The sequence below is a fragment of the Rhinopithecus roxellana genome, chromosome 1, assembly GCF_007565055.1.
Source record: "Rhinopithecus roxellana isolate Shanxi Qingling chromosome 1, ASM756505v1, whole genome shotgun sequence".
Lineage (NCBI taxonomy): Eukaryota > Metazoa > Chordata > Mammalia > Primates > Cercopithecidae > Rhinopithecus > Rhinopithecus roxellana.
The window spans coordinates 43,487,402-43,506,521 of NC_044549.1; the positions used below are offsets into that span (position 1 = coordinate 43,487,402).

At 41.7% G+C, this 19,120-nt stretch overlaps 1 protein-coding gene across 5 annotated transcripts in view; it reads right to left on the bottom strand.

The window, feature by feature from the left end:
- The window catches only part of PARP9 (poly(ADP-ribose) polymerase family member 9), a 37,617-nt gene that overhangs the window by 10,798 nt on the left and 7,699 nt on the right, over positions 1-19,120 (bottom strand). For 4 of the 5 annotated variants that reach the window (XM_030941949.1, XM_010370538.2, XM_030941955.1 and 1 more), the window contains exons 4-8: positions 17,795-18,630; positions 14,612-14,833; positions 12,747-12,965; positions 7,402-7,459; positions 1,932-2,312 (exon numbers count right to left, since the gene is read on the bottom strand). In XM_030941949.1, coding sequence (XP_030797809.1) covers positions 1,932-2,312; positions 7,402-7,459; positions 12,747-12,965; positions 14,612-14,833; positions 17,795-18,630 — 1,716 coding nt within the window. The remainder of the gene's footprint in view (positions 1-1,931; positions 2,313-7,401; positions 7,460-12,746; positions 12,966-14,611; positions 14,834-17,794; positions 18,631-19,120) is intronic. The other variant, XM_030941961.1, reaches the window with a different exon arrangement.

Genomic DNA, 19,120 nt, shown 5'->3' on the forward strand with positions numbered 1-19,120 from the left:
CCTCTAAGGCTTCTGTGGAATAATATGTTTAGTCATCAACTACCAAAAGTGCCATCTTGCGGCAGAACAAGGGACTTACATGACTCAAAATTGTCAATAGCTGGAAGAATTAGCCCACCTTATGATTTCAGTTAATTTAAAGCAATGCCACATACACACACACACACACACACACTAACAAAATAATGCCACAAGTTTTACAGGAGATTCATGTTTCTTTGTATCCTGTTCCCCTAAGCTGACACTGGTGTCAGTTTCAATACCTACATTCACTGTTTCAAAAACTAAGTAAAAATCATAATCTTGGTTCTTATGCTTGTGTATTGTTTTTATCCTTTTTTTTTTTTTTTTTTTTTTTTTTTTTTGCCACTGTGTTTTCTGTGGAATGTGGATACAACATTTATGGGGAACTCTCACTCACTGTAACCATTTATTCCTGCATTATTTTTACAAACACATGGTGAAAATAAGGTGTCCTTTGAAATTTTGCCTCTGAATTTTTGCACCTCTTACTAAATCCATTCTCCACATTATAACCAGTGATCTTTCTAAAAACACAAGTCTGATCTTAATTTTGCTTAAAATTCTTTAAGGTTCCCTATTTGTTTCAAGAAACCCTCTGAACTCTTTCACGTGATTTATAAGGTCTTACATAATCCAGGCCTTGCGACAATCTTATTTCTTGACGTTTTCTTTCTTTGCCTAACTAACTTCTACCTATTATCCAGTTCTCCATTTATGACACCTGTGATAAGCCCTCCCATGACTTCCCAAGTCTGGGTTAGGTGCCTCTCCGCAGTGCTTTCGCTCTCCTCTATCATCACTAACCTGTGTGCTCATCAAGGTTCCCCATTAGACTTTGAGCAGGAACAATGTCCATCTTGTTTATTGCTGTAGTCCTTGCACCTAGCACAATGCTTGGCACGTCATGGGTGCAATATGCATTAGTTGAATGAAATCTGTATCTATCTATGTCTCCCGAGATGGCATTTCTTTTTTTCTTTCTTTCTTTCTTTCTTTTTTTTTTTTTTTTTGAGACAGTTTCACTTTTGTTGCCCAGGCTGGAGTGCAATGGCTTGATATCAGTTCACTGCAACCTTTGCCTCCTGTGTTCAAGCAATTCTCCTGCCTCAGCCTCCCAAGTAGCTGGGATTACAAGCATGGGCCACCATGCCCGGTTAATTTTTTTTTTGTATCTTTAGTAGAGACAGGGTTTCTCCATGTTGGTCAGGCTGCTCTTGAACTCCCGACCTCAGGTGATCTGCCCACCTCGGCCTCCCAAAGTGCTGGGATTACAGGCGTGAGCCACCACACCCAGCCCTGAGATGGCATTTTCAATAGTATAATTTCCTAGTTAGCTCTAGGGCTCTGTTGAAAGGATCTCTCCAGATCCAAATTCCCACATGTATCCTGATGAGTTTAGCCCCACTGAATGGGAGATACTTGAGTGTACCTCACATTACCAATGTATAATTTCATTGGCGAGAGGGCTCAAGGTAAGTAATTTTAGGGTTCCTAATGCTGTCAGTAACAAATAAATATAATAAAACTTGATAAAATAAATAAGATAATCTGATAGAATGTGTCTACATTTGAGTGCTGCATCTGAAGAATTAGAAATGTATACTTTTCCCCATGGCTTGGGCTTGAGTTTTACTACTGCCAAAATTCATCCATGTAATTGCCTCTTAGACAATCAAGGTTATTACAAGTAAATAAAATTGTGTTTGTGTGTGTGTTCACAAATAATCCTGATTGTCAAAAGAGAGCAAAAAATAACTCACAAAGGTTTATGATCTAACAAAGAATCAGAATGTTTGCTCCCTCCTCTCTCCTTCTGTCTCTCACCCACATCCATACATACATGCTCACACCCAAAAGAAGGAACAATGGGGAGAATTTACTTTCTAACTTAATAGAAAGTTACTCACCTAACAAGCTCCAAAGGCCTCGCTCCTTTTTCCTTGCCATTTCCTCCTGTACTTTACAAAGCATATCTTCAATGTTCATAACCACCTCAATGAGGTCAGCCTGGGCTCCTTTAATCTCTAACTGTGTCCTTCCTGGTTTGATAATTTCTGTGATGGAGACACTTGAAGTTTTCTGAAGCTGAGATAAAATGTCATGTTCCTTTCTCCCAAGGTACAGAATATGATTATTCTCAATGATGTGATGGTTCTGGAGACTCAGTATTCTTTGGATCCATGTTAGGGCCTCCCACATTTTTTCCATGTTGAATCCCATCAGATTGATGGCAGGAAATCTAGCTTCAAGCCCATTTTCTCTTTTCTCCTCTCTGGTTGACTGGGGGACTAAAATGACTATAATAAGCAACCATGGAAGACTAGCGGTTTGTGTTTTTTTTTTTTTTTTGAGACGGAGTCTCACTCTGTCGCCCAGGCTGGAGTGCAGTGGTGTGATCTCTGCTCACTGCAAGCTCCACCTCCCAGGTTCACGCCGTTCTCCTGCCTCAGTCTCCCGAGTAGCTGGGACTACAGGGGTCTGCCAGCACACCCAGCTAATTTTTTATATTGCTCATGGAGATGGGGTGTCACCTTGTTAGCCAGGATGGTCTCGATATCCTGACCTCGTGATCTGCCCGCCTCAGCCTCCCAAAGTGCCAAGATTACAGGCGTGAGCCAATGTGCCCGGCTGACTAGTGGGTTTTAAAACTGCAGAAATGGGATGGCTGGGTCAAATGGTATTTCTAGTTCTAGATAGGATTATAAGTCATGCTGCTATAAAGACACATGCACACGTATGTTTACTGCGGCACTATTCACAATAGAAAAGACTTGGAATCAACCCAAATGTCCATCAGTGACAGACTGGATTAAGAAAATGTGGCACATATACACCATGGACTACTATGCAGCCATAAAAAAGGATGAATCGTGTCCTTTGTAGGGACATGGATGCAGCCAGAAACCATCATTCGCAGCAAACTATGGCAAGAACAGAAAACCAAATACCGCATGTTCTCACTCATAGGTGGGAATTGAACAATGAGATCACTTGGACACAGGAAGGGGAGCATCACACACCGGGTCCTATTGTGGGGAGGGGGTAGAGAGGAGGGATAGCATTAGGAGATATACCTAATGTAAATGACAAGTTAATGGGTGCAGCACACCAACATGGCACATGTATACATATGTAACAAACCTGTACCTTGTGCACATGTACCCTAGAACTTAAAGTATAATAAAAAAAATTTTTTTTTAAATAAAACAGTACAGAACAAAACACCATGGCCAGTGTTTTACCCCTGTGATATTATCACCACTGTCAGCAGTAGCAGCTTCAATTAAGTACTTATCTCTGAAAGCTGCATTGGGTATGAAGGAAATCTACCTGTATTGTTTACAGCCTCCTTTGTAACACAGAGTTTAGCTTGTAATGGGTTAGCTTTATCATCTCTTGCCTCTGCTATGCTGCATTTATCAGTTCACAGATGAGTTCACCTTGTGATCTCACCCTGGATGTTAACTAAGTATTATTTCCCGCTGAATAGGATTTTCCCTAACCTCTTGCTACTAGTTTTAAAATCAAACATCTCTGAAAGACACACAGCTTGAAGAGTCAAAATTATTTTTAAAAAAATGAATCTCTGATTTTAAGAATAATACATGTTTATTATTTAAAAATTGGAAAATTATCAACATATAATGGAAGGAAGAAATACCTGTAATTCCACTACTCAGGATTCCTCACAACCTTATGAGACAGATACTAGTAGTTGTCCCATCTTACCAACAAGGAAACTGATTCACAGAGTCATTAAGTAACTTGCCCATGGCTATAGGACGAGTTAGTGGTGGCCATGAAGCTAGTAGGTATGGGCATCTGACTCCAGTGCTCCCGCATATGCCTTCCAGTGAGTAATATCTGAACAGCAGGGGAAATTAGCATCATTCTCCTGAGATCTCAGTTGTGTGGTACAGGAGCTACAAAAGAAGTACAAGGACAGACCTAGAAGTAACACGGGGAGGATGGTCTTCCTCTGAGTAAAGATAAAAAATACAAAAGTCAAGGTTTTAGACAACAGTAAGAAGTAACCCAGGTTTTATATTGGAGGCATACTTTTGTTTAAACCCTTGTTCTGTCTGGGAGATTATATTATTTTTTAGGAGAAAATAAAAACAATGCATAGTGATATTTCATTTATCCATTATTATCAAGAGAAAATTCTTTTCCTTCTTCTTCTTCCTCTTCCTTTCTTCTTCTTCCTCTCTCCTCTCTCTCCCCCTCCCCCCTCCCCTTCTCCTCCTCCTTCTTCTACTTCTTCTTCTTCTTCTTTTTTTTTTTTTTAGAGACGGGGTGTCACTATGCTGCCAAGGCTGATCTTGACCTCCTGGCCTGAAGCAATACACCCACCTTGACCTCCCAAAGCACTGGGACTATGGGCATGAGTCAGCATGCCTGGCCAATAATAATAATAATTATTATTATTATTACTTATTTATTTATTTATTTTTGAGATAGAGTCTCACCCTGTCGCCCAGGCTGGAGTATAGTGGCGCGATCTCAGCTCACTGCAACCTTAGCCTCCCGAGTAGCTGGGATTACAGGCGCCTGCCACCACGCCCAGCTAATTCTTGTACTTTTAGTAGAGACGGGGTTTCACCATGTTGGCCAGGCTGGTCTCAAACTCCTGACTTCGTGATCTGCTCGCCTTGGCCTCCCAAAGTGCTGGGATTACAGGCGTGAGCCACCGCACCCGGCCAATAATTATTATTCTAACTTTAGTATATGTGTTGGCAAAGTGAGCACTATTCTTCTAGATAAGTAAATTGTTCGGATGACTAAAGGATAACTCTTCCAGCACCAAAATACACTGAATTTTAACTATGAGTTATCTATTTATTTTTTATTTTTTTTGAGACCAAGTCTCCCTCTGTTGCCCAAGCTGGAGTGCAGTGGCACAATCTCAGCTCACTGCAACCTCCGCCACCTGGTTTCAAGTGATTCTCCTGCTTCAGCTTCCCGAGCAGTTGGGATTACAGGCACACGCCCCCATGCCTGGCTAATTCTTTTTTGTATTTTTAGTAGAGATGAGGTTTCGCCTTGTTGGCCAAACTGGCCTCAAACTCCTGACCTCAGGTGATCCGCTTGCCTTGGCCTCCCAAAGTGCTAGGATTACAGGCATGAGCCACCGTGCCCAGCTGAATTAAATATTTCTAATGATAACGTACCACCTCTCTGCCTTCTTAAATAGTTTTTTTTGTTTGTTTGCTTTTTTGTTTTCGTTTTTTTTGAGACAAGTTTCCCTCTTGTTGCTCAGGCTGGAGTGCAACGGCATGATCTTGACTCATCACAACCTCCACCTCCCGCGTTCAAGCGATTCTCCTGCCTCAGCCTCCGGAGTAGCTGGGATTACAGACATGCACCACCACACCTGGCTAATTTTGTATTTTTAGTAGAGATGGGGTTTCTCCATGTTAGTCAGGCTAGTCTCGAACTCCTGACCTCAGGTGATCCGCCTGCCTCAGCCTCCCAAAGTGCTGAGATTACAGGCATGAGCCACCGTGCCCGGCCCTTCCTAAACAGTTTAACCTTTCCTTGATAATCTGAGATCATCATCATCAATCATTTTGTTAATTTGTCACCCAGGCTGAAGTGCAGTGGCACAATCATGGCTCACTGCAGCCTTGACCTCCCCGGGCTCAGGTGATCCTCCCACCTCAGCCTCCCAAGTAGCTGAGACTACAGGCATGCACCACCATGCCTGGCTAATTTTTGTATTTTTCGTAGAGATGGGTTTCACCATGTTGCCCAGGCTGGTCTCGATTTCCTGTCCTCAAGTGATCGCCTGCCTTTGCCTCCCAAAGTGCTGGGATTACAGGCTTCAGCCACCATGTTCCATCATTAATCATTTTTATGTCAATTATTGTCCTGTGCTATATAATTCCTTTACGCAAGAATTACTGAATTAAATGGTGACATTTGCCACCATTATTCAGATTAATGACATACAGACCTTTTAATGTTCCTTTTCTATGTTATCCTCACCTAAAACTCCTCTTATATACCCACAATGGATTCCCTGTGGTTCCCCAAACATGCACTGGATTTCTTTGCTCCTGTGGGTTTTCTCTACCTTGGATGCCCCATCCTACCCTCTCTGGACATTGGAAATCTTGCCATGCTCACAGCCCAGCTTAGAACTATCTTATTCATGAAGCCATTCTTGATCTTTACCAGTCAAAAGGAATCTCTTTCTCCTCTTAGCTACCTGGGGAGTTTGTCCATCTTCTCAGTCATTATTTATTGCCTGGCATTTGTTTAATGCTTTCAATTTATGGAACATTTTTGCATACATAATCTATTATCCTCACAACAGTCTGTTATTATCATCACTATACAGATAAATAAACAGGATCATAAAAGGCACAGTTCCAGGCCACAAATGTTAATGCTCTCCTTCCTTACTTCCAGCACTGCCAGGACACTGAACATTCCATCTCAGTCCACCCAAACTCCACTGAAAGAATGACATTATATACCTGTAATCCCAGCATTTTGGGAGGCGGAGGCAGGCAGATCACTTGAGCCCAGGAGTTTGAGACCAGCCTGGGCAACATGGTGAAACCCCGTCTCTACCAAAAAACAAAAACAAAAAAAAATTTTTTAATAATAAAATAAATTAACTGGGCATGGTGGCATGTGCCTATAGTCCAAGCTACTTGGGAGACTCATGTGGGAGGATGGCTTGAGCCTGTGAAGCAGAGGTTGCAGTGAGTTGACATCACACCACTGCACTCCAGCCAGAGTGACAGAGCCAGACCTTGTCTCAAAAAGAAAAGAAAAGAAAAAAAAAAATGATTGACATCAAAATTGACTAGGGAGCATTCAGAATAGATATTGTTGGCCCAGACCCAGAGTCCCTGAATCAGCATCTGTAGAGTTGGGACAAATACATATTTTGGGGGTTTTTTGTTTGTTTGTTTTTTAAAGTTTCCATCGTGATCCCAGTGATTACTCGGGTTTGAGTAGCATTGAGTTAACCCATTTATCTGTTATTACTGAGATGTGTTTTCTGTAATTACAATAAGTAACTCTATTTAGATGTTCAGAGTAGAAAGAGTGACTGAATGCCAGTTTATGGAAGCCAGAACTTTTTCTTGGGAAAAAATTACAGATATCTATTTATGAATCAACCACCCACACCTTGGATTATCCACTGCAACTCAAACTTCCTCTGTTCATATCATGAAACTGGACCAAGCAAGAATAGACTCATGATCAGGGCATAGAGTAGGCAGGTATCCAAGCAGGACCACAATGCAATACATGTGGCTTATTTATTCTTCTTCTCCCCTCCATTAGTTCAGATGATCAAGAATAGAATGAGCCAATGGTGGGCGACACTACTTATTGGCCTGTGAATTTCTTACTCACCACTGTAATTGTTCAAACTCAGCATCTTGGACCTCTTTGCCATTTCAGCACTGAAAACCTACAAGAAGCAAAACAGAGCAGAGTCATAAGGACGGCTGATAGCCATTGTCATCAAAGTCTCCCTCTCTGCACACACAGCACTTGACTTCATCCACTCTGTCAGTCCCATTCCTACTACCACAAATCTAAAGCAGCCTTTAGGAAAGCCCCAGAGAAGAGGACCACCATCTATTAGAACACAGAAGGAACAAGCATAGGAAAAATGAAGATGAAATCAAAATCTGGTATAAATAAAGAAGACTATGCATTCCAAGACAAAATATAACCATGCATTCATTCAACAGATTTTAATGCCCTGCTTGCACTAAACCAAAGCTGTGGATATGTCACTGAAGAAGAAAACTATAGGTAACTAATAAAACACAAAATCATTTAAAAAATGGTATACACACCAAACTTGGTCTGTAAATTGAATAATAAAATAATCTGTTTTATGTAAGTTAATTCCTATAGAGTGCTTGAAATTGCTCCTGGCGTGTAGTAAACATTCAGTACATGGTAGCTATTGTAATTGTTATTATATGAAAGTCTATAGACAAAGATTTGTGCATATTGCAACACAGATCCATTAACATCGTGTCTATTAGAAATAACACATCTCGGTCGGGCGCGGTGGCTCACGCCTGTAATCCCAGCACTCTGGGAGGCCGAGGCGGGCAGATCACAAGGTCAGGAGATCGAGACCACAGTGAAACCCTGTCTCTACTAAAAATACAAAAAATTAGCCGGGCGCGGTGGCAGGCGCCTATAGTCCCAGCTACTCGGGAGGCTGAGGCAGGAGAATGGCGTGAACCCGGGAGGCGGAGCTTGCAGTGAGCCGAGATCGCCCCACTGCACTCCAGCCTGGGCGGCAGAGCGAGACTCCGTCTCAAAAAAAAAAAAAAAAAAAAAAAGAAATAACATATCTCGCTTAGCGTTTGGAGCCATGGTATTCATTGTCTTCCTTGTTCAAAGTAGATACAATTGGCAATACAGATAGTCCTGACTTACAATGGTTTGATTAAGGACTTTTTGGCTTTATTGATGGTGCAAAAGTGATACGTATTCAGTGGAAACTCTACTTGGAATTTTTAATCTTGAGCTTTTCCCAGGCTGGTGACGTGTAGTAAGATGCTCTTTCGTGATACTGGGCACAAGCCAAGCTCCCAGTCAGCCACATGATCACAAGAGTAAACACTGTATTCAGTAAGTTACATGAGATATGCAACATTTTGTTACAAAATAGGCTTGTGTTAGATGATTTTGCCCAACGATAGGCAAATGTAAGTGTTCTGAACATGTTTAAGGTAGGATAAGCTAAGCTATAATGTTTGGTAGGTTAGGTGTATTAAATGCATTTATCTCACTGCAACTTATTTAGGAAGAAAATACGTGCTTATTAGAAGGCTTATTAGAAGACGTATACATTAAATCTGCACACACATCATACCTCCATGTGGATATAAAGTAGTGTTAATGCTGAAAAGAGCTTGAAGGAATGGTCAACATTCACTTTTAATGTAAATTGCTGTGTAAGATAATCCTCTTGTTTGAGTTACAAAACTGAAAGATGTATCATTCTCTGTGTTTATGTTTAATGGTTCAGAACACAGTTTTGAGGGCAGACAGACACCAAGGTTGATCTTGGTTTGGCCATGTGACTAGCTGTGTGCATATTAACCTCTGGGTTATGTTTTTGGATTTGTGAAATGGAGACGACAACAGTAGCTTCATCAAAAGATTAAGGGGAGAAGGAAATGAGACACCCTCTTAGCGCAGTGCCTGACAGACACAATATATGGCACTATATATATATATATATATATATACACACACACACACTTTTTTTTTTTTTTTTTAAGACGGCCCTGGCTGTAGTGCAGTGGTGCAATCTCAGGTCACAGCAACCTCCGTCTCCCAGATTCAAGTGATTTTCCTACCTCAGCCTCCTGAGTAGCTGGGATTATAGGCACGTACCACCACACCCTGCTAAATTTTGTATTTTCAGTGGAGCTCGGGTTTCACCATGTTGGCCAGGCTGGTCTCAAACCCCTGAACTCAGGTGATCCACCCAGCTCAGCCTCCCAAAGTGCTGGGATTACAGGCATGAGCCACCGAGCCCAGCCCCCTATGACACTATTTTTATTATTAGTCCCTGGGGGAGCGCTCAAACTGTGGTTGATCTTTCCATTTTTCTTAAACTGTCATGCACATTTTTGTTTGTATGTTGGAGAGAATGAACCTTCTTTTCTAGATGTGGTTAATTCTTCTTGTATGAAAATGGTGCTTCATAAACAGTTCAGGGGCTGGGCATGGTGGCTCACGTCTGTAATCCCAGAACTTTGGGAGGCTGAGGTGGGAGGATTGCTTGAGTCCAGGAGTTTGAGATTGGCCTGGGCAACATAGTGAGATCCCACTTCCACAAAAAATAAAAGTATTAGCCAGGCATGGTGATGCATGCCTGTAGTCCCAGCTACTCAGGAGGCTGAGATGGGAGGATTGCTTGAGGCTGGGAGGTTGAGGATGCAGAGATTTATGATCACACCATTGCACTCCAGCCCAGGCAACAGAGCAACATCCTGTCTCAAAAAAAAAAAAAAAAAAAAGGAAATTAAAAAAAAGAAATAGTTCAGGGATGTGATCAGGGCACCTATCTGGGCTTAGAGATAATACTCTGCATGGGAAAACTAATGAACTTCATCTGAAGGACGGGATTATTCATTTTATCAGAAGGTGAGCTACTTCCTCAGGTCATGCACCACCATCTCACCAGTCAGCTGTGGGTGAGGTGCAGTGGGATACTGGAGCTGGCATACAGTGACTCAAGAGAGCCTGCTGTGACCATCTCTTTCAGCTCTGCTTTCAGTGATGTCATATCAACAGCTTGAAAGCAGCCACGGAAATCAGCAAATGCTACAAATCTCTCTGTGTCTAATTGGGCAGCAGAAGGAATAAGGACTTTTATACTTGTTCCAAGAAAGACCAAGCTGGAACAAGTATAAATTCATTTCCTTATAGGCAGAGATAAAATGGCAACCATGCACATAGAGCAGGCCAAGAGGTGGGAATATGAGCAGTCAGAGAACTAATGTTTGCAGCCACTCTCTGCCAGGCAAGGCCCTCTATATCCAAAATCCAGACACGTGCCGAGAAGTCTCACTAAAACTCAGATGTTGCTGCTGGCAGAAACAGAAACCTGTATCTTGAAAACCTATTTTAGGTTGCTGTATCTTATTTCCTCTCCTTTTTATTCTTCCCTAACATCATTAAAGTCTTTCTCGAAAATGCCAGCTAAGTGAGAATAAAGCAGAGATGGTCAGTACTTTAAAGGCAGAACAGCACTGCAACATATATTAATTACGCTGAATATATCACAGTTTATTCACATGTTAGGAACTCAGCTTGATCTGTCCACCCAAACAAAAAGCTGAGATGAAGTGCACTCAGACCCATAAGACAAGCTCCCCTCCAACACAGGGACCCCAGACATGTTAGACAACGGCTGATTTCCTTCTGAGGTCGCCTACAGATGAGCTAAAAAAGAATGGGTTGAATTTGAGGGCAATACTGGAGACATGGCAAAACTAGACAGGCATACTGATGCTGTTAAAGAAACTGGAAAGAAAAGAAACAATTCACTGAATTTAGTAACGATTCAGCACTCAGTGAACTACAGCTCATTACAGTTGATATAATAACAGCTACCTTCTACTCTGTGCTAGGTACTACTCTACGTGTTTCACAGGTATTAACTCTTTTTTTTTTTTTTTTTTTTTTTTTTTTGAGAGGGAGTTTTTCACTCTTGTTGACCAAGCCGGGGTGCAATGGTGTGATCTTGGCTCACTGCAACCTCCGCCTCCTGGGTTCAAGCGATTCTCCTGCCTCAGCCTCCCGAGTAGCTGGGATTACAGGTGTGTGCCACCACGCCTGGCTAATTTTTTGTATTTTTAGTAGAAATGGGGTTTCATCGTGTTAGCTAGGCTGATCTCAAACTCCTGACCTCAGATGATCCGCCTGCCTCAGCCTCCCAAAGTGCTGGGATTACAGGCATGAGCCACCTCACCTGACTGTATCAACTCATTTCATCTTCACAACAGCTCCATAAGATGGTAATTAGTATCCCTCTTTTAAGGATGAGGAAACTGAGGCACAGATAAGTAAACTAACTTGCCCAAGGTTATATAGCCAGTAAGAGGCAAAGTTGAGACTAATGGGGATTTTAGAGGGAAAACTGATTGAGAAGACAGGCCAGGCATAGTGGCTCACACCTATAATCCCAGAGCTTTGGGAGGCTGAGATGGGAAGATCACTTGAGCCCAGGAGCTCAAGACCAGATTGGGTTTACATAGTAAGACTGCTTTTCTACAAAAAATTTAAAAATTAGCCAGACATGGTAGCATGTGCCTGTAGTGCCTGCTAATCAGGAGGCTGGAGTGGGAGGATCATTTGAGCCCAGGAATTCAAGGCTGCAGTGAGCTATGATTGTGCCACTGCACTCCAGCCTGGGCAACACAGCAAGACCTCATCTGTTTTTAAAAAAAAAAAAGAGACAGAGAGAGAGAAGACAAAGAATTTGCCTTAAATACACTGCATTTGAGATGACGGTCAGATATCCAAGTGGAAATGAGAGAGGATTGGCTAAGAAGACAGGACTTCACAGAAGTTGTAAAAAACAGTTGTGTTCTTGAAGGGAGAGAGATGAGAGAGGGGCAAGGACACCACACTGAAACTAGAGGGTTGCTTACCTTTAAGGAGCAGAGGGGAGAATAAGTGCCAATAAAAGGAAAGACCAAAGCTAGGTAGTAGGGTAAACATGGCTTCTTTTTTTTTCTTTTTTTTGAGATAGTTTCACTCTTGTTGCCCAGATTGGAGTGCAATGGCGTGATCTCGGCTCACCGCAACCTCCGCCTCCTAGGTTCAAGTGATTCTCCTGCCTCAGCCTCCCTAGTAGCTGGGATTACAGGCATGCACCACCACACCCAGCTAATTTTGTATTTTTAGTAGAGACAGGGTTTCTCCATGTTGGTCAGGCTGGTCTCCAACTCCCGACCTCAGGTGATCCACCCGTCTCAGCCTCCCAGAGTGCTGGGATTACAGGTGTGAGCCACCACGCCTGGCCATCTATAATGACATGTTTTACTAGTTCAGAGGTAGACAATCTGTAAAAATTAAACTTCACCAAGTTAGAACACCACTACACTGTACAGCACGTAGCCCTGAGTCTTACATTGTAGATACTAAACAGATGTTGTTGAATGAATGAATGAATGAATGAACTATAGGACATTTCTAAGATATTAACTTACCTTATATATCTCCAAATCTGTTGGAAAGATCACAAACTTTACAGTTAACTGGTGTTTTACATGGTCTTTGGCAAATGTTAAAACTTCATCAAACAAAATCTCTGCTGCTGTTTCCTTCTTTATTTCCATGTTTTCAGTCCCAAGGGCAGGAAAGGAAATGGAAGTTATATTTTGCTCAATGCATTTTTCCAAACACTCCTTCATTGCATGTTTTAATATCTGTAGGAAAACACAATTTTAAGATGAGCATTTGAGTCAAGAACAAGATTCCACTTACCCCTTGATCCTGCCCATATTTTACAATGTCCACCTCCACTCTCCCTCAGGGTTCGTGTCCCTGCCTCCTCACATGACAGGAAAGGTCCCACTCCAGAGGGAACCCACTATGGCTATAAGGTTAGGTGGTGAGAAACTGAAGCAATAGAGTGGCCATCTTGTGCTATTCAGGACATGTGGGCACTAGAATTTCTCCCAGTTTATGTAGCCTTGCCCATTCCCCCAGGTCGGAGAGCCAACCATCAGTTTACCCCATTCACCTACCCCTTCCAGGTCAACGTAAAGAGGACTGAATTTTCATAAAGGATATCGAGATTAAAATAAGAAAGCAGCACTTATTCAACGTCATTAAGATCTATCATGTAATTCCTCTTGGAGAAATGCTAACATTTTTGGCAGATTTAAACTTCTACCAACTGTTAACATCAAAATAATACAGGAATGTTGCCCATGGAAGGACTTTGGAACACTGAGGGATAGAGGGAGACTAGAGGACCAATTTGGGATTAGAGAGCTCTCAAGAAGGAACCAGAAATGGTGAAGAAGAAAGATAGACAAAGGCAGAGAAGGGGATTAAGTTTCCCTCTTTTCACCATCTGAGTGGGTTCCTCCTATTCTTTAATGACTATTTTATTTTATTTTATTTATTTTATTTTATTTTATTTATTTTTTGAGACAGAGTCTCACTCTGTCGTCCAGGCTAGAGTGCAGTGGCGCGATCTCGGCTCACTGCGACCTCTGCCTCCTGAGTTCATTAATGCCTGTATTTTATGTGCCTCAGTGGAGAGTGGGCTAGACAGCCAGGCTCCACTGCAGGCACGGTGGAAGAGACCTCAGGTAACAGATTTGACTGGAATGATGCTGGAGGGGGAACCCCAGCTGCTCCAGGAATATAACACATGGAGGGACATGAGAGGGTGAATCCCTTGCCTACTTAGGAAAAGGCTGAAGAGGTCACTGGGTATGTTGGGGTGAACCAGTGTTCAGACTGAGGGAGTACTAGTTTCGGTGTCTATCTGTAGTATGCCTACTTAAAATTTAGCCATGGGTTAGGCAACATTTTAAACTTCTTTGTTGTTTAGTTTGTTTGTTGTTTGAGACAGTCTCTGTCACCCAGACTAGAGTGCAGCAGTGTGATCACAGCTCACTGCAGCCTCAATCTCCTGGGCTCAAGTGATCCTCCTACCTCAGCCTCCTGAGTAGCTGGGACTACAGGTGTGTACCACCACACCTGGCTAATTGGTTTTTTTTTTTTTTTTTTTTTTTTGGTAGAAATGGAAGTCTTGCTATGTTGCTCAGGCTGGTCTCAAACTCCTAGGCTCAAGTGATCCTCCCACTTTGGTCTCCCAAAGCACTGGATTCACAGGCATGAGGCACTGCGCCAGACCTAAATCAAACTTCTTAAGATAACTTATGGCAACTGTACCTGTTCAGTATTTCTGGTATTCACAGGTGTGCTAAAAAATGAGGACTATACCACTTGACAAAATATTTCATGAATGTAATGAAATGATGGAAATCTGTTAAAAAAAAAAAAAAGACTATATAGACTATGGAGCTAAATAAAGACACACTTATTTTAAACTTACCTGAAGTTTAGGAAATTCTAAATGCCACAGTACATGGTATATATATTGGCAGGACAAGTTAAATCCTCTTGTGACCCGTACCAACTGGGACTGTTGAAACTGTTTAGCCTTTGTGGCAAGAAATTCCAACTGCATTTCAGCTCCTGCTTGTTGTAGAATTGACTTTGCCACAGGTCCAACTGTAATATCACGTGGGTCTACAGAATTAACAATTACATCTGCCTGAAAAGGGAAGAAAGGGTAGGATTCATTGTTAAATTTCTTCTTCTTAAATGAGTAATTTAAATTTTACTTCCCTGAAGAGCTTCGAAAAATACTCTTTGAAGACCCTAATTTCTAAAAAATTTCATTATTAATATATAGAAACTCGTATTTCCAAAGAGCGATTATTTGATTGCCATGAATGAAGCTGAATTACGTAATTCAGAAATTACGAACATGTACGGATGATATAATTTTCTTTTTTTCTTTTTTTTAATTTTTTAATTTTTTTTTTGAGATGGAGTCTCACTCTGTCACCCAGGCTGGAGTGCAGTGGCGCGGTCTCGGCTCACTGCAAGCTCCACCTCCCCCGGGTTCACGCCATTCTCCTGCCTCAGCCTCCCGAGTAGCTGGGACTACAGGCGCCCGCCACCAGGCCCGGCTAATTTTTTGTGTTTTTAGTAGAGACGGGGTTTCACTGTATTAGCCAGGATGTTCTTGATCTCCTGACCTCGTGATCCACCCGCCTTGGCCTCCCAAAGTGCTGGGATTACAGGCGTGAGCCACTAATCCCAGGGCAAACGTCTGTTTGCCCCTTGCTGGATTACACTTCCCAGATGGCTAGATTCCGAGTATTCCCTGTGATTTGTTTTAAGCTCTGTGAATAAATGGTTTCATCTCTGCCTGACCACCATGACTTTTTGCTATTTCATCGTGGGTTTTTGTTTTGTCTCATTTTAAATAGGAAATAAAATTTCTTGGGAAATTTCCATCTCCTAATGTTTTTATGGTTTAAAGTATAACAAACTTAACATGGTTGAAGAAACTCCAAATGGGACAAAAAGGTATTCAATGAAAAGTAGGCCCTCTTCTTGGTCAGGTCCCCAGACCTCCTACTCACCCACCCATCTTATGTGCAACCAAGTTCTTCATCTCTCTCTTCAGAAACAGACTGTACATATACATGAGCTGTACTTTAGACAATATCATCTCCTAGTTAACCCTCAGAGCTGTGCTAAAAATGATAGTGTCCTTCCTTCCCCCATGCCCAAATTCCCCTAATCATTCTACTGACTTTGGCTCCCTTTCAGGGTAACTCAGGTACTTCTTCACTGATGTTAATTAATGCTTCATTTCGAAAGCACAATTAGAATTTGCAATTTGGGGGCACCAACACCCTTTAAAAATTGTAATGTTCCTAATGTTGCTGGCAATAAATACACACTAAAAAATTCAGTTAAAGGGATAAGTTAGTCAACTAGAATGCTTCCATTTTAATTTTAAATTTGTGTGTTAATGACTTCTCAAATATTTCATTTCATGAACTCCCCTAGTCTTCTCTCTAATTGTCTTATAGGCAATAAGTGTTTGTTTGTTTGTTTGTTTGTTTTGCCAATGTCTAAGTCTATTTGATTGTGGTCACAGGAATCTTAAGTGTGATATCACTGATCCAGAAGAAAAAAAAAGAATATAGCCTTATATTCATTCTCACCCTCTGTTGTGGTGCCTTCTCCCTCCTACCCCCTCCACTTATTTATCATTAATTTGCTGAACCCTTAGATGCATGCCCAGACCAGGCCTTGGGGCTATAGGGCTGAACACACCAAGATCTCCATCTTTAAGGTGCTCTCCGTCTAGCAGGGGAGCTGCACTAACTCAGAAATACCTAGGTTCACCACTACCTTGACTCCTTCCCTCTCCCTGTTAGCATCCTCGCCTTTGTGCCCAGTGACCCCCAGCTAAACGCTTAGTTGCGTAAACTCTCCACAGGCCCTGGCAGAGTTATATTCTGTGTATAAACACACAGACTATGACTTAGAGCTCCTCCCGTGTCTCCTGACTCTAGTCAAGCCCATTATTTTCTGTCAATTCCTCTGCATCTCTCTGATCAAGTCACTCTGACCACCCAGAAAGCTTCCCCTCCTGCCAATTATAACCATTGAAACTTGAGATCAGATTCAAAACTCATACCTTCTGAAGCAATCTTTCCTGGTCCACTATACTCCACTCTTGTCACAAATTTACATACTCTTAAGTATTATTTTTGTTTACTATTGATAGGTTGCTTCAGAAATGTTGAGATCGTTTTTCTCCCCAGAGAGATCTTTCAAATAAAGAATATTTTTACAGTGAAGAATATAATTGACTTTAGGTTCCTTGGGATCAAAGATTATTCTAATTCCTCAGGGTGCCTAAGATAATAGCAATAGCAATAATAATGATAAATACTTATTACATATCAAGCACTACTCTAAGCATTTTATGTGTGTTGATCCCAGCTCTAAGATATAAATGCTATTATTATCCTCATTGTACAAATGAGGAAACTGAAGAACTAAAGATAAAGTAACTTGCTTTGGGTTACCCAGTTAAAAAAATAGCAAAGCTGGTATTCAAATCCAGATGGCCTGGCCCTGAATGCTATATTATTATTATTTTTTGTTAGAGACAAAGTCAAAGTCTTGCTCTGTTGCCCTGGCAGGAATCACTGCAGCCTTGAATTCATGGGCTCAACTGAGCCTCCTGCCTTAGCCTCCCAAAGTAGTTGGGACTACAGATGTGCATCAACATGCCCTGAAAATTTTTTTTTTTTTTTTGAGAGACAGGGTCTTGCTACGTTCCTCAGGCTGGTCTTGAACATCTGGGATCAAGTGATCCTCCTGTCTTGACCTCCCAAAGTGCTGGGATTACAGGCATGAGTCACCATGACCAGCCTATTGTAAAAAAACTTAAAATAAAAATTTTTAAAGAGATGGGGTCTGGCTATGTCTCCTAGGCTGGCCTCCAACTCCTGGGCTCAAATGGTCCTCTAACCTCAGGTTCTCAAGTAGCTGGGTTACAGGCATGTACCACTGCACCTGGCTCATATTCTTAATCCAAACAAGATGGTTTCTACGTAGTGTTGTGTAGTGTATACTTAAAAATTATTTAACTTTCAAGGATCACCTGTGCCAGTTCGAGAGAATAGAAACAAAGACTTACCGTCTGTCGTTCAATGTGGCCCTGGACAATCTGGAGGGTCAGGTTGTTTATGACCATTGCATTGAAAGAAGGGGTGGTTTCTTGTCCCAGCTCACTTGTCCCTAGGATTAATTCTGAAGCAGCTTTAAAGGCAGCAACAGTAGGGTCTTCATTGCTCACCAGGTGAATTTCTTTCAAATTACTCATCATTGGCTTCCTTTGCAAATGAACCCAGATAGTCTCTACAATAGTCTCTGTACACAAATTCAGAGGGAACTGAAAAATCCCAGAGCTCAAGGCTGGAATTGCTACTGTCTTAATGTGAGTATTTCCATAGAAGACATAATCCAGAATACTTACAATGGCCCTCTCCAACTTTCTAATACATCCCTGTGTATCCGATTCCATCCACCGAGGCCCAACAGCATGGATGATCTCTTTGCAGGGAAGCCTCCCTGCTCCCGTGACAGCTATCCCACCAGTTGATACTTTACCAACTGTGGCAACCAACTGTTTGCTTTCTTCTTGGATTTCAAATCCACCAGCTTTCACCAGGGCCAGGGCCAGGCCTCCCCCATGTAGAAGATCTTCATTGGCTGCATTCACCACAGCATCAACAGCATGTGTGGTGAGGTCATCTTTCCAGACTGATAACTCTATCCTCGGAGTCAGCATTTTTCTGAACACTTGCAGAGATTTGCTGTTGCCTTCCTGAACTGGAGAGACCACGGTAGAGATACAGCCAAACTTATTCTGGAGGACTTCACACAGCTGACGCTCATTATTTTTAAAAATTTTGAAGTCATTGTGGTTAATGGGAATTCGTGAACTATACTTTTCTCGAACAGCATCAGTTCCTGGAAAAGAAGAGAAGATTAAAAAAAAAAAATCACAGTTTGAAAGGTTGTAATCCCACTTCATACCAGGAGACTGTGTTTCCTATGTGCAAAAGAGAGATGAACTTCATCTATTGTCCTTCGTGATTCTTCTTCTCAACTAGACATATAATCAGACTAAGAACATCTAAGAGTTTTCAATGGGTCACCCATAAAGTGCATACTCTTGTGCCTGACATATATTAAGTACTCCATAAGTGGTAGCTACCACGATGCAGTGATGATGATAGGAAAACTATGTATATGGGGGCCATGAATTTTTAAAAATATATATAAAAGTGGAGAGCTTAGAAAGACCCATGCTTATGGCACAGGTATTGGAAGGGACTTAATTATGAGCCAAAACAGGTGGAGGTTTTATAACTTTTTTGCTTTTGTCAGCATCTAAGTTTGTGTTTTCTTAAGAGCAGACCCTGAGACAAAGATTTGAATGTAAGTAGTTTATTTGGGA